The sequence below is a fragment of the Vipera berus genome (genome assembly GCF_964194415.1).
Source record: "Vipera berus genome assembly, chromosome: 5".
Taxonomy (NCBI): domain Eukaryota; kingdom Metazoa; phylum Chordata; class Lepidosauria; order Squamata; family Viperidae; genus Vipera; species Vipera berus.
In genome coordinates this window covers 9,978,488-9,993,851 of record NC_138207.1, presented here as the reverse complement: position 1 = coordinate 9,993,851, position 15,364 = coordinate 9,978,488, and the positions used below count along the sequence as shown (strand labels likewise).

Here is a 15,364-nt window from a genome sequence, read left to right as displayed (position 1 = left end):
CACCAGTCGCCTGGCAAGGTGTCAAAAAGGAAAAAAGTGATGAAGTAAAGGTAGTCCTTGACTTACAACAGTTCGCTCAGTGACTGTTCGAAGTTACAATGGCAGTGAAAAAAGTGCCCCCCAAGCCACAGCCGAGCAAGACGCCTGCCTGCCCGCCCGGCGGCGCTCTTCCTCCTATCCGAGGTTTTCATTGTTGTGAGCATTTCTGTTGAGGATTGGCAGCGGGGGTGGGGTGGGGGTGGGGTGTTTGGTTTTTATTCTCCCTCCCATCTGCTGGGTGGTTGCAGCAGGTTTTGGTCACTTCACATGACCCTGGGACACTGTGACTGTCATAAATATGAATCAGTTGCCAAGCATCTGAATGTAAATCACAAGACCCTGGAGATGCTGCAACATTCCAGCTGATCAGTGCTTCTTCTGGGCTCAGCAGAAGCGCCGGGATCAGCGCCGAGCTCCAGCTGGAGCCTGGTACTGATCCTGACGCTTCCGCTGAGCCCTGACAGCCCTGCAGCTCCAGCCATCTCTCGCTCAGGCTTGTGCGGTGATGCCACTGGTTCAGCTCATTCCCCTCCCCCGCTACCACTTTTTTAGGATGGTCGCGTACCACCTGCCAGGTGCCAATGTACCACAGGCGGTACCCGTACCACTGGTTGAAAGGCCCTGGCTTGGAGGATCGGCCCAGTGGTCGCAGTGCTCGGACCCACCTGTGGTGCACGGGCTGCTAAGTCCTGCGGGTCTTGTGTTTGGCAGGTCTGTTCTAGATGTATTTTTTATTTCCCAGGCTAGCTAACAGCCCTGGGATTTTCCGAAACTTTTCCATCCAAGGGTTAACCAGGCTGACCTCACTTTACTTCAGAAACCCACCAAACTCAGTTAAGCATCGATAGCATGCTGAATATCATGATAGAAACTGAATCATAGGTTTCCAGGAGAAACTAATGTTTGGAAATCCAAAGGTTTTCCATACAGTATTACAAAGTTGGCTTTCCTCTCTCTTCATTGCCTTTCTGCATATCCAGAATATTAATTGGTAGGGTTACGGTACTACTCTCCTTTGGCTTTTCTAACTGACTGACATGTCACTAGAGGCGGGAGCGGCGTAGAAAACGGATCAACCATTTGGAAAGCTGAGTTCTGGAGGAGGAAGCATTATTTATGACTGTCGTAAGACTCAACCAATCAAGACTGCATTCTGCATCAAAATCAAAGAGTTGCTTTCTTTTCTCCGACTCTTGATTCGTATCAGAAGATTATATCATAGCATTACAGGTAGTCCTCGACTTACATCCATTCATTCAGTGACTGTTCGATGTTAAAACACATTTACAACTGCCATAGCATTCCCACAGGTATGGGATCAAAATTCGGACCCTTGGCAATAGGCATGCGTTTACAATGGTTGTAGCGTCCCACAGTCGTGTGGTTGCTATTTGTGACCTTTTTAGGGGGCTTCTGAGAAGCAAGCCAATGGGGAAAGTCAGATTTCCTTAACAACCACATGCTACATTTAACAACTGCAGAGATTCACTTAATAGCTGGGGTAAAATGTCTATGGAGTTTCTCAGTCATCCAGGTCATGGTGATGCTTTTTTCAGGAGGCAACTGAACTTTCTTGTTTTCCTTTGAAGACGTTTCCCTTCTCATCCAAGAAGCTTCATCAGCTCTGACTGGATGGTGGGGAATGGAAGGATTTATACTCCTTGCAGACAGCTGGTCATTTGCATTCTTTGAGAGAGTCGTTGACGCCACTTGGAGGTGTGTCCTCAAGATCACCTGAATGGTGCACAAAAGGGTGTGGAGCCTTCTTGGAACTTCTGAAAGGACTGTGTTGTAGACTGGAGATAGATGATGTCGTATCCCTTCCCCTCTGTTGAGGGAGGGCTGTTCAGTTTTTACATAGAATAAACGGCCTGTTTGACCCCTTTCAAACCAGCGGTCCTCTCTGTCCAAAATGTGGACTTTGCTGTCTTGGATGAGAAGTGAAACATCTTCAAAGAAAAACAAGAAAGTCCAGTTGTCTCGTGGAAAAAAAAGCATCCTTGGGACAACTGTGGCAAAAAAGGACACAGCTCACTTAACAAGTGCCATCCTTAGCAACAAAATGATCTGGTCCCAATTGTAGTTGTACGTCGAGGACTAGTTGTCCAGCTAATAGAGTTGCTTTATTGGAGTATTAATCTGCTGGTGCAACTACACAGATGACAGTGTTATGCCAACAACAACAACAACAGAGTTGGAAGGGACCTTGGAGGTCATCTAGTCCAACCCCCTGCTCAGGCAGGAAACCCTATACCATTTCAGACAAATAGCTGTCCAGTCTGTTCTTAAAAAAACTTCCAGTGTTGGAGCATTCACAACTTCTGGAGGCAGGTTGTTCCACTGGTTAACTGTTCTAACTGTCAGGAAATAAACCTCTTGCTACTACAGTAACCCATTTCTCTGCCTTACAAGTCGGAGCACCAGCTCTGCTGTATAATGTTCACACTATTTTCAGCAATGTATGTAGAGGAAGTTAAGCAGCTAATGGGTTAGTGTATCCATACCTTTGGTTAGAGCAGATGTGTTAGTTGTGGTGTTGATGGAGGAAGCTAAGGAAAAGCGACGGGGAACATCTCTCTCTTTAGATTCTGGATCTGGGAGAGCAGATAATTGCAGGTTAAAGATGAGGTAGAAACATGCAAAAATGAATAAATAAATTGAAAGGAAACTCTGCTCAGCCTCGGTGCCCTTCAGATGATATGGGCTTCAAGTAGAATTTTCCTCATTCTTGATTCAAAATGTCTTATAGCATCTCCACCAATTGCTGTGATGCCAAATCACCAATAAAGACACATTTTATTGCCAAACTGATGTCTAGGAAGACTTAAAAAATGTGTCCACTAGAACAGCTAAACCTTAGCTGCAAAAGGCCAGAATCTCACTAACAGGTAGCAGTGAGATCCTTAAAGGTGGAATTAGTTGCTGCCATCTAGTGGTTATATAGTTTTTTTACAGCCCAGATATGGTAATGTTTCCATAAGATAATTGATAAAAAAAAATCTAGCAAACACATTCTTGGTTCTCAGCTGTAATTAGTTTATAAGTGGTGGAGGGCTTAATTCATCATGCAAATCCTAACTCTTTGGTAAGTTTATGGGTTAATGTGTTTTTAAGTTATAACCAGGTTAAATGTGTTGTCTGAATATAGAGTATCTTGTGTATCTTCTCCTATTAGCTCTTTCTGCTAATGAATTGTCAGAATTTATTATAATCCATTTTGTGAAGTCCAAATTAGAGTTGTTCAACCACACTTAATTTTAGTTTTTGTTCCACTTAAGAATTTCAGCTTTATATGATTAAAAAGGTAAAGGTAAAGGTTCCCCCACACATGCGTGCTAGTCGTTTCCGACTCTAGGGGCCAGTGCTCATCTCCGTTTCAAAGCCGAAGAGCCAGCGCTTGTCCAAGGACGTCTCCGTGGTCATGTGGCCGGCATGACTGGACGCCAGAGGCGCACGGAACGCTGTTACCTTCCCACCGGAGTGGTCCCTATTTTTCTACTTGCATTTTTTACGTGCTTTCGAACTGCTAGGTTGGCAGAAGCTGGGACGAGTAACAGGCGCTCACTCTGTTACCCTCCCTCAATGTTCTTGCTATTTTCATTTCTTCATCTTTAATATTCTCTATCAATTAGTCCCAAATCAAAAATAGCCAGTTCTCTTTTATCTCCTCCATCTTTGAAGAAACAAGATGTTGGCAAGACAGTCAGGAATATCCCGAAAGGACCGTATTTGGAAGGTTTATTTTCTAGCAGCTGCTGAAGTAATACAATATCTCCTATCATTGCTATGTTACACTTTGAATTATATCTCTTTTGCTTCTGGAAAGCTTCCATTACAGTAAATCCTCTTCTTGGTTAGTTGGACATTAGTAAACACCAATAACAGGGTTGTTTTTATTATTTCCCCTACCGATTTTAATCCGAATGTTCTCTCCAATAACATCAAGTTTTAGACCTCTAAGAAGTTGCGAGTACTTCGAAGATACAGCCCAGTTCTCCTCCATTTCTAATTGTTTCCAATTGTTTTGAAAATATAACTATATTCTCCAACTGCTCTATTCTAGAATTCCTCTCAAGTCTTAGTTGTAACTTCTAGTGGTACTCATTCTGAACTAGTTCAAATTCATCTCAATCTCAATATTAGGTCATAGCCAGCAATGAACAGAATAATAATAATAATAATAATAATAATAATAATAATAATAATAATAATAATAATAATAATAATAATAATAATAATAATAATAATAATAATAGATATCGCTGTACCAGGAGATGCCAGAGTCAAAGAAAAAGAACTGGAAAAAATTATGAAATACTGTGCAATTATGGATGAAACGTGTAACAGTGATACTCACTGTCATCGGGGCACTGGGAACTATGTCCAAAAACTCTGCAAAATACATCAAGAAACTGCAGCTTCCTGCAATAACTCCAGCAAAGCTACAAAAAACTGTGCTACTCGGAACATCTTACATTTTAAGGAGATACTTGGTTGATACCAAGGATGCTGGCAGCAACCTGTGTCAACCATCAGCGCCAGTCAGTTTGAATGTTCAGCTGACAGGTTCATGTTTTATAATAATAATAATAATAGAAGGGATCTTGGAGGTCATCTAGTCCAACCCCCCACTCAGAAAGGAAACCCTATACCACTTCAGACAAATGGCTGTCCAGTCTCTTCTTAAAAACTTCCAGTGTTGGAGCATTCACAGCTTCTGGAGGCAGATTGTTCCACTGATTAATAGTTCTAACTGTCAGGAAGTTTCTCCTTAGTTCAAGGTTGCTTCTCTCCATGATTAGTTTCCATCCATTGCTTCTTGACCTGCGTTCAGGCGCTTTGAGAATAGCTTGACTCCCTCTTCTTTGTGGCAGCCCCTGAGATATTGGAAGACTGCTATCATGTCATATGAGACTTTGCTATATGAGACTTTCTGGCTCTCCAATGTTACATATAGAGATGTGACTTACAGCAGTGGTCCCCAACCTTTCCAGCTTGGCGGACTGGCGGGGGTGAGATGGGGTGAGAAGGGATGGTTCTAGGTGTGCTCGTCATTCGCGCAAGTGAAGCTTCAAGCACGAGCACCTGCCACTTGCACAGCCTGGTTCCGAATGGGCTGTGGCCCGTGGCCTAAGGCAGGGGTAGGCAACGTTGGCCCTTTTATGACTTGTGGACTTCAACTCCCAGAATTCCTGAGCCAGCTGTGCTGAGGGAAAAGGGAGAGGTTTCTATGCTTAGCCATGCTGGCTCAAGGAATTCTGGGAGTTGAAGTCCACGAGTCATAAAAGAGCCAAGGTTGCCTACCCCTGGCCTAGGGGTTGGGGACCCCTGACTTACAAAACTTTACAATTCAAGAAGAGATAACAACACAGTCTACAAGTGGAGTAGACGACATCTGCTTCCTGTAGTTGCCTTACACTGAACGGAGAATATTGTTCACCGTCTCGGCTGGTGGTCTGTGTTTACAGCTAAGCTAATCCAGGAAGTCCATTTCTCCATATTTCAATCCTTCTAGAAATACAGGTAGTCCTCGACTTACAATCACAATTGGGCCCAACAGTTCAATTTTGCCCCACTTGTTGCGTGAATCACTGCAGCTGTTAAGTTACTAACACAGTTGTTAAGTGAATCTGGCTTCCCCATTGTCAGATGGTCACAAAAGGGGATCACACGACCCCCAGGACACTGCAACCATCATCAACCAGTTGCCAATCACCTGAATTTTGATCATGTGACCATGGCGATGCTGCAGTGGTCGTTAAGTGTGAAAAACGGTCATAAGTCACTTTTTCCAGTGCCATTGTAACTTTGAACGGTCACTAAACAAACTGTTGTAAGTTGAGGACCACCTGTTAATTTTCTAAAAGGGGTCTTGACTGAAATGGGTGTAGCTTTTCAACTGCTTACCTGCACGCATGGGGAAACACCCCTTGTTTGATCCATGCATGTATCAGCCCGCTGTGAAAGGCACGGATGCACAGCCAGCCAAAACGGAAGAGATGGCCGTCGGAAAGAAAGCCTTACCGCGGTGCATGAGGGATGGGGGCATGAGACAAACCAAATAATGTGGGAATGAAGCCGCAGCGGTGATGGCAGATGGTAAAATGGAATGGAGACAGCTGGAGAGGCGTTTTACCTTTGGGTAGAGCTCTGCGGTTGGAAAGCCCTTGTAATGTAAACCGCTTTCTAGCAAGAGCTGAGCGCTCAAGGTTAAGGCTGGTGGAAGAATCGGCTAGGAGAGAAGGCAGAAGGAGGAGAGAAGGAAGGCAGAAGGGGTTAATCTGGCAGTTTAGGAAGACAGCCAAAGGTTCAAGCTTGAGGAAGCCAGGGAAGGGACCGAGAATGGCTAGGCAGTTTGAGCCCACGGCTGTGGAGCAGGGAACCAGGAAGGGAAGGGACTGTGGAACCAGTTGAGCCAAACTGGTATTCTCATGCACAGGATGATGGGTTTTAGTAGCTGGGCTTCATTAGTGAGCAAAATGGAAGAGGGGGGGGATTTGCGATCTTGAAAGGACAACTCAGTGCAAAGTAATTTTTAAAAAAGCAAACGTCAATGCCCACAGAATAACCAAGTGCGGACATTGGAATTACATGCAGTCAGGTTTTATACGGCAGCCATCACAAAATTATCTTTAGTTTGTATACGAGAATTTTTGGTTTAAAGAGGGCCACTAGTACAGGGGCAGGCAACCTTGGCTCTTTTATGACTTGTGGACTTCCCCAGGCTGAGGGGAAAGGGAGAGGTTTCCAAGCTGAGCCATGCTAGCTCAGGAATTCTGGGAGTTGAAGTCCACGAGTCATAAAAGAGCCAAGGTTGCCTACCCCTGCACTGGTGGAACAAAAGAGGCATCAATGTTGCCTACTGAATCTTCACAATGTAGTCGAAGTTGCTGGCTGACAATGGTCCTGTTGCAGGACTTCTGCAGCATCCATTCATTGACTAAACATGAGAATAACTTTTCGGCTTAAGAAAACAAACATGCCAGATTGAGACAACAGTGTTCTCAAAAATAAGAAATGTTCTTCAAGGTAAAAGGTTTCCCCTGTCCAATCAAATCCAACTCTGGGGGGGGGGGCGATGCTCATCTCTGTTTCCTAGCCAAGGGAGCCAGCGGTGTCTGAAGACACTTTCGTGGTCATGTGGCCAGCATGACTATGCGCCAAAGTCCACAGAATGCTAATACCTTCCCACTGAAGTGGTGCCTATTTATCTACTCGCATTTGCACGCTTTCGAACTGCTGGGTTGGCAGGAGCTAGAGCAAGTTAACAGGAACTCACCCGATCACGCAGTACTTGGGTCTCAAACTGCCAACCTTCCAGTCAACAAGCATTTTAACCACTAGGCCAATGCACCCCCCCGAAATGTTTATTAAAGATCGCTTAAAATAACAAATACAAAGCATTTTGTTGAATACAGTGTAAGTCTAGTACAAGGGTGTCAAGCTGCCGGCCCGCAGGCCGGATGCGTCATGGCAAAACCGCGCCCACCCCATTGCCGGCAATGGGGGAAAAAGTCGCGATATGTCGCGACATATCACGTGATGTTGCGAGTTTGACAATCCTGGTCTAGTAGAAAAAAGTACACGTTTCAGTTAGTAGTTGAAAGTCTGCTTTGAGTTGAGCTCAGTTCCTGAGGACTATCACGTGGACTTCTCTAAACAGCTTCCTTGAAAGTTTCCTATTAATTTCATCTCCTGGGATTCTATTTTTGACTTCCACGCCAGCCTACAGGCTTCCCTGGTGGTCTCAATTACCTTCCTTAAATCTGCCAAATATGTCAGCTGGGAAACAAATAAGATTTTTTTTAACCCAATAAATTCAGGTTTTGCCTGCACAACAACTTCAGTAAACCCCACAGTATCTTGGACAAGGGTTTAGATTAATTGGCAATCCGGAAGCAAAGGAAGGAATTTGAATTTTGAGCATGGTAAAAATATGTTTCTGGCAAAAAAAATTAAACATGTTTGGGCTTTAATTCATTATATTAAAATATTAAACACCTCACTTTTTTTAAAAGTGGCTAGGTGCAGGAACTGAAATTGAGATTAAAGAAAATTAAGGAAATAAGTAATAATAATAATAAAGTTGGAAGGGACCTGGGAGGTCATCTAGTCCAACCCCCTGCTCAGGCAGGAAACCCTATACCATTTCAGACAAATGGCTGTCCAGTCTCTTCTTAAAAACTTCCAGTGTTGGAGCATTCACAATTTCTGGAGGCAGGTTGTTCCACTGGTTAATTGTTCTGTCAGGAAATTTCTCCTTAGCTCTAGGTTGCTTCTCTCCTTGATGAGTTTCCATCCGTTGCTTCTTGTCCTGCCTTCAGGCGCTTTGGAGAATAGCTTGACTGCCTCTTCTTTGGGGCAGCCCCTGAGATATTGGAACACTGCTATCATGGCCCCCTAGCCCTTCTCGTCCTTCAAAGTAACATGGCTTTGTTGGTGTGTTTTTCTGTTGATTTGCTCTACTGATTCCTATTCAGTGATACGTGTACTCCAGATTAGAAATAGGAAGGAAAGAAAGAGGAAAAAGATTTTCCTGTTATCATATAAGATATAAGCTTTTATATCTAAAAATCCTGCTTTAGCTTGTTGATGGTCAAACAATGAGATTAGTCCTGCCAAACCAATTTAGCTATCCGGTCTTCATCATACAATTAACACTAGAGCTTCTGAAGGATGGAGGCAAATCAACCAGGTCACTTAGGCAACTCATCCCAGGCTCGCTATTATTCTCATGTACCTAGTAATCATCATTCTAAAAAAAGCCCCAGCAATCTTGTTTATCCTCATTTCACACCTGGAAACTGAGTCACTCCGGTTCAAACTATTTGTTTCTCGCTTCTGACGTATTTAATAATAATAATAATTAATAATAATAATAATAATAATAATAATAATAATAATAATAATAATAATAATAATAATAATAATAATAATAATAATAATAATAATAATAAAGTTGGAAGGGACCTTGGAGGTCATGTAGTCCAAACTCCTGTTCAGGCAGGAAACCCTATACCATTTCAGACAGTCTCTTTTTAAAAACTTCCAGTGTTGGAACATTCACCACTTCTGGAGGCAGGCTGTTCCACTGGTTAATTGTTCTAACTGTCAGAAAATTTCTCCTTAGTTCTAGGTTGCTTCTCTCCTTGATTAGTTTCCATCCGTTGCTTCTTGTCCTGCCTTCAGGCACTTTGGAGAATAGCTTGACTCCCTCTTCTTTGGGGCAGCCCCTGAGATATTGGAACACTGCTATCATGTCACCCCTGGTCTTTCTCTTTATTAAACTACACATACCCAATTCCAGCAACCGTTCCTTATATGTTTTAGCCTCCAGTCCTCTAATCATCCTTGTTGCTCTTCTCTGCACTCTTTCTAGAGTCTCAACATCTTTTTTACATCGTGGTGACCAAAACTGCATGCAGTATTCCAAGTGTGGCCTTACCAAAGCATTGTAAAGTGGTATTAATACTTCACATGATCTTGATTCTATCCCTCTGTTAATATAGCCTAGCACTGTGTTGGCTTTTTTGGCAGCTGCAGCACACTGCTGGCTCATATTCAAGTGATTGTCCACTAGGACTCCAAAATCCCTCGCAGTTGCTACTATTGAGCAAGGTACAGTACCAGCTATACTATACCTGTATATTTGGTTTTTCTTGCCTAAATGTAGAACCTTACTTTTTTTCACCAAGGACAGTTGCAAGGACAGTTGCAACCATAAGCATCATGAAATATATTCTTGTCTGGATGGCTTATTTGGCTGGAATTATACAGGAGCTGAAAGATGCACTGGGTAAGGAGAAGGAAGGGCAAAAATGTTTGTGCACCGGATTCTGAGAAATATATATCCCCATTTCTATTGCTGAAATATGAGCAGGCATGCCATAGGTCAGAGGCCCCCAACCTTTTGAGCACTGGGGACCGGTTCTGTGGAGAGAGGTTTTTCTGTGGACCAGAGGGGGCGTGGTTTCATGTGCTGCCTGCATCCACTGAATGGGGATTCACTTGTTTGCGCAGCCTAGTTGCTGGTATGCCGTGGCCCAGTGCCGGTCCACAGACGGTGGGGTTGGGGACCCCTATCTTAGGTAGTGATTGAAAAGACTTAACATTAAACCATCATAGAATTTCTCCTCAGCCAGCAGGGGGTGCACAAGAGATGCTGTGATGATGTTATCCATTCGCTCCACCTCTTCTGATTTTGCACTATTTCTTTGGGCTTGTCTATGCTCTGACTGGTGTCAGCTTGGATGGCATCCAGCCACCATGTTCTTGGACGGCCTGGTTTCCTTTTACCGCCAACTCTTCCCAACACAATTGCTTTCTCCAGTGAATTCCCCAGTATGACATGGTCAAAGTTAGTGAGACGCGGTTTTGTGATTTTGCCTTCTGGTGACATGTCTGGTGTTAATGCGCTCCAGGACTTGCTTGTTAGTTATACAGTATTTGTAAAAAAAAAGAGTCCAACTTAAGTCCATTAAAACTTAGGGAAGAGGCTATCTTCTGCTGTTTCATTTTGTTCTAACCGCAGCTTTCTAGAGGCTTTCAAGATGAGGAGCTGGGAGACATGAGAAGGACACTCTTATTTTTTCCATTTAGAACAGGGGTCGCCAACCTTGGCAACTTGAAGACACGCGGACTTCAATTCCCAGAATTCCCCAGCCAGCCATTCTGGCTGGAGAATTCTGGGACTTTGAGGTCCACACGTCTTAAAGCTGCCAAGGTTGGACACACCTGATTTAGAGGATGTTTTAGCTCAGTGATGGCGAACCTTTTAGAGACCAAGTGTCCAAAAACTGCCCCCCGCCTCCATGGCCCACCGCAAATCGCCCAGGCGGCCTAGCAGCACCATGGCAGCCACGCCCTCCACCTGCGGCCCACAGCATCAACTGCGCATGACGGGGCGCGAGGGCGGAGTCTTGTCCCCGCTGCCCGACTGCCATGTCCTTGGCTGCGCTGCTCCGTGCAGGCCGCATTCGGGGGCAAATCTCCTCCGGGGGGGCTACTGGTCAGAAGGGGGCCACAGGGGAGGCAGGGCTGGGGCGACAGCACACATGCCCACAGAGAGGGCTCCGAGTGCCGCCTCTGGCACACGTGCCATAGGTTCGCCACCACTGTTTTAGCTGAATGAAATTGACTCCAGGCTAATCTGCCTGAACAGATCGGCTGTCCCGGCATGAGTTCAGATCAACTGCTTCTCGAGGCCACTAGCCTTTTACCTGCCACTAGCGTACGGCCAAAATAACCTCCCTTCTTCTTCCGCTTCCTGTTGTGCATCAGATGTAGCAAGGTTTTTTTTTTACCTGGTGAGGTAGAAACAACGTGTCCTCTCCAGGTGGCAAATCTACATTGTGGTAGAAATGCTCTTTCCCTTCTGACACCAGTTGCTGCCCTCCGTGGTGATTTATTCTGGGCTGCTAGGCTGGCTGCCTCTTCTGAAAGAACGTTGAGGATGAACCTCAGCGATTGTTATAGTTGCAGCTGTTGGTTTTCCTCGTCACTGGTGGACGTCTGAGGGTTTTTTGTTTATGTTAGAATGGTGAAATGATGGATCTTTTGCCTATTAATATTATCCAGGTAAAATTGACAATATTTCTGCTAATCTTCCATCCATCCATCCACCCATCCATCCACCCACCCAAGTACAAGGGCAGATCAGCAGCTGGGCTAGCACAAAAGGTCTATATTACAAATCCCATCTCAAAGGCTCACCTCTTAAAGTAAAGCGACTGGTATTTGCTCTCCTCATGTGGCAGGAGTCTTCAAACCTGGCCCTTTGATGACTTGTGGACATCAACTCCCAGAATTCCTCAGCCAGGCATGCGTGCCTGGCTGAGGAATTCTGGGAGTTGAAGTCCACAAGTCATAAAAGGGCCGAGTTTGAAGACCCCTGTAATATGGGATCAACAAGCAGAGAGATTCCCCAGTCAGGCGGATAGAATATCAACCATCATCGCCACAGCCCAGAGAGGAAGCGGTTGAAACCCAGAAAGTAATTTCTGATTCAGGCTTCATTTTCAGCTGATGCATACAACATCAACCAAGCAACTCAAGACTGCCCTGTGTATTTTGCTGGGAAAAAACATTCTGTGGGGGAGTCATACAATCTGCAAAGTCAGTAGCTGACAGCAGTGGACAGCTTCATATTTTTTCTCAATCGGCTGTTTATATTAGCAATTGGGGATCGCATCAGTCTGAGTGGCATTGTACAATCTTGGCTGATGCTTAGGTCACAACAGCCTCTCCGAGAATAAAGTTATCAGCATTTTTCCCTCTGCAATCTCTCATATCTCAAACCAGAAAGCGAAACTCTTTCCAGGGGCGGTGATGTTGCCGTGTTCTCCCATCCCTCTCAATTTTCCATTTTAAAATTATTTTAGTAATTGTTAAGTCAGATTAAGCACTGCCAGACTAGCTTAGAAAACGAACACCAGGGAGAATATTTGTGTGGTTGCTAAGAGTAAACACAATGATGGTCTGTCATCAATCAATCACTCTTGGGTGATCTCCACTCTTGTTGCCTGCTTTTCATACCAAAGGCCCCATGTTCCATCTTCAGCTGCATCAGTTTGAAGGATAGCAAAGAGTCAAGTTGCAGATAATACAAAAATTGTGCTGTACCTGCCTACAGATATTGATCACTACATCCCTGGATTCACCTGTCCTTAGCCAGCTTAAGCATTCAGTATATCATACGAGGAGAGATCAATACAGAATGCAAAATAACAGAGTTGGAAGGGACCTTCGAGGTCTTCTAGTCTAGCCCCTTGCTCAAGCAAGAGACTCTTCTTTGTGGGAACCGCTCCAAATATTGGAACATGGCTATATGTCATCCCCCCCATTCCTTCTTTTCTCTAGACAAAAAGGTAAAGGTTCCCCCGCACATGCGTGCTAGTCGTTTCCGACTATAGGGGCCGGTGCTCATCTCCATTTCAAAGCCGAAGAGCCAGCGCTTGTCCGAGGACATCTCCGTGGTCATGTGGCCGGCATGACTAGATGCCAAAGGCGCACGGAACGGTTACCTTCCCACCGGAGTGGTCCCTATTTTTCCACTTGCATTTTTATGTGCTTTCGAACTGGCAGAAGCTGGGACGAGTAACAGGCGCTCACTCTGCTATGCGGCACTCGGGATTCGACCCGCCAAACTGCCGACCTTCTGATCGACAAGCTCAGCGTCCTAACCCACTGAGCCACTGCGTCCCTTTTCTCTAGACAGTCCATACCCAATTCCTCCAATTGTTCTTCATATGTTTTAGCCTCCAGTCCCCTAATCTTCGTTGCTCTTCTCTGCACTCTTTTTAAGGGTCTCAACATCTTGTTTATAATGAAGCTTTATATCAAAGCTTTTTTTTTAAATCAAGGTTGATCATTTCCATGTTCCAACTGCCCATATGAGTTGTGTCCCAACTGAATGCAAGGCCTATAACAGGGAAGTTGCTTATTCAAAAAGAGCAAGACAGAGTCAACAATTTCACTGTATCAGTCCCTATTTTGATAGCCTAACGGCCCAAGCACCTCTCTCCCATGACCCCTTGTCTTCTAGCCTTTCAGTGAGAAGGTCTTCTGCACAGCCTACCTCTTTTCTGCCTGGTGCTGGGGCTCACGTTCCGGTTGTTTGATGTTTCCAACCTTGAAAGTTCAGATTTATTTTCGCACAAACTCATGGATTTTCTGCCATACCTTGTGGAGTCAAAAGAGACGTAACAAACATGGTTAGGTAGTAACACCAGCTGCCTGCAATTAGTGCAGGTTCGCATCAGCCTTCCATCCTTCCGAGGTAGGTAAAATGAGGACCCAGATTGTTGGGGGCAATAAGCTGACTTTGTAATAATGCCGCTTGGGGGGGGGCGAAAGCCCTAATAAGCAGGCATATACATAGAATGAAGGCTATTGCTAAGCACATTGGTTTGTGCTTAAATTGTAAGCCGCCCTGAGTCTTCGGAGAAGGGCGGGATATAAATGGGATTAAAATAAATTAAAAAAAAATTGAAAGAGATCTGTTGCAACAAGCAGAGCATCTCAGTCTGTTCTTACTGGGACAGATATTCCTCTCAACATGGATCTGAGTGTGTCTGTGTACCTCGCTTAGCAGCCACCTTGTTTAGCAACCATTCCAAGTTACCGCAGTGTTGAAAAAGTAAATTTCCCACCGGTCCTCGCGTTTATGACCCTAGCAGCATCCCCTCAGTCATGTGATTACCATTTGTGCACTTCACAGTTGGCTTCCCGACAAGCAGAGTCGGCGGAGAAGCTGGCAGTAAAATCGCAGGTTGCGTCAGGTGATGTTTCGCTTAACAACCCACACTGACTCACTTAAGAACCAAATGGAAAGAACTACATCACCAATCTGTCAATTTGAGATCTCTGGGAGTTGGCAACTTTGAGATCTGTGGAGAGGAACTCGCAGAATTCTTTCCGGGGAATTCTGGGAGTTGTAGTCCACACATCTTAAAGCTGCAGAGTTTAAAAAATACTGATCAACAGTTGAAACACTCTCCACGGTCAATTCACCATGGCCAACTCACCGTGGCCAACTTGCCACAGGGCAACTCACTGCTGGACAAAAGTTACACAAATAAAAAAATGATGGAATTGAATCATTAAAGAAAGGATGCAAAAGGAGGGACAGAAGGAGATGTAGTCCACAACAAATAAAATATTTTTTTTATTTATTTTAAATAATTGAACAGAATTTTAAACTGTTCTGCAGGGAGTTGTCCCATGGTGAGTTGTCTGTGGCAAGTTGTCCCATTCCCTTCTCAAGCTGCGTAAAAATCTGACAAACTCTACAGGAAACACCAGTAAGGCATCAAAAAGGCAGCCGGATGCTCAACTTTTCCTGTAGCTAAGCCAAAATGAGGGCAATTCCAGAGATCAGAAAGAGGAGGGGGGACATCTTCATTGCTAGCAAATTGCCAGCAACTGGTCCTGTTTGCAAAATATACATTTGGTGCTGTTGTGACCCCGGCCCCAGAGGGTGCTTTATCTTTGCATGCTGACTCGAAGGATGATATGGAGGAGGAGGAAGCTGACACGAGCAATGTGCCGGAGGGGCCGACTCCCCTGGTAAGTCAGCAAGAACTGACTGTGGCTGATGTACCTATGGACCCCAGCCAAACAGAGGAGGAAACAGAACAGCAAGCAGAGGCCGGCAGCAGCGAGGAGGAGCCCCTATTGGATGCAAGAGAAAGACGTAGGATACGTCATCAACAGCAGCAGCAACTATTGCAATGCCCCAAGAGGCGTGGCCGGGAGACGTAGGGCCACACCCTACAGAGTATAAAAGGGGTGTGGCTGCGCAGGAGAGGCGTGGTGAACAATTTGT

At 44.8% G+C, this 15,364-nt stretch overlaps 1 protein-coding gene across 1 annotated transcript in view; it reads right to left on the bottom strand.

The window, feature by feature from the left end:
* MCF2L2 (MCF.2 cell line derived transforming sequence-like 2) overlaps positions 1–15,364 on the bottom strand; it is a gene marked incomplete at its 5' end in the record, with an annotated part of 214,247 nt that overhangs the window by 12,952 nt on the left and 185,931 nt on the right. The window contains 3 exons of the mRNA XM_081329835.1: positions 2,544–2,633; positions 6,176–6,271; positions 13,616–13,719. Coding sequence (XP_081185961.1) covers positions 2,544–2,633; positions 6,176–6,271; positions 13,616–13,719 — 290 coding nt within the window. The remainder of the gene's footprint in view (positions 1–2,543; positions 2,634–6,175; positions 6,272–13,615; positions 13,720–15,364) is intronic.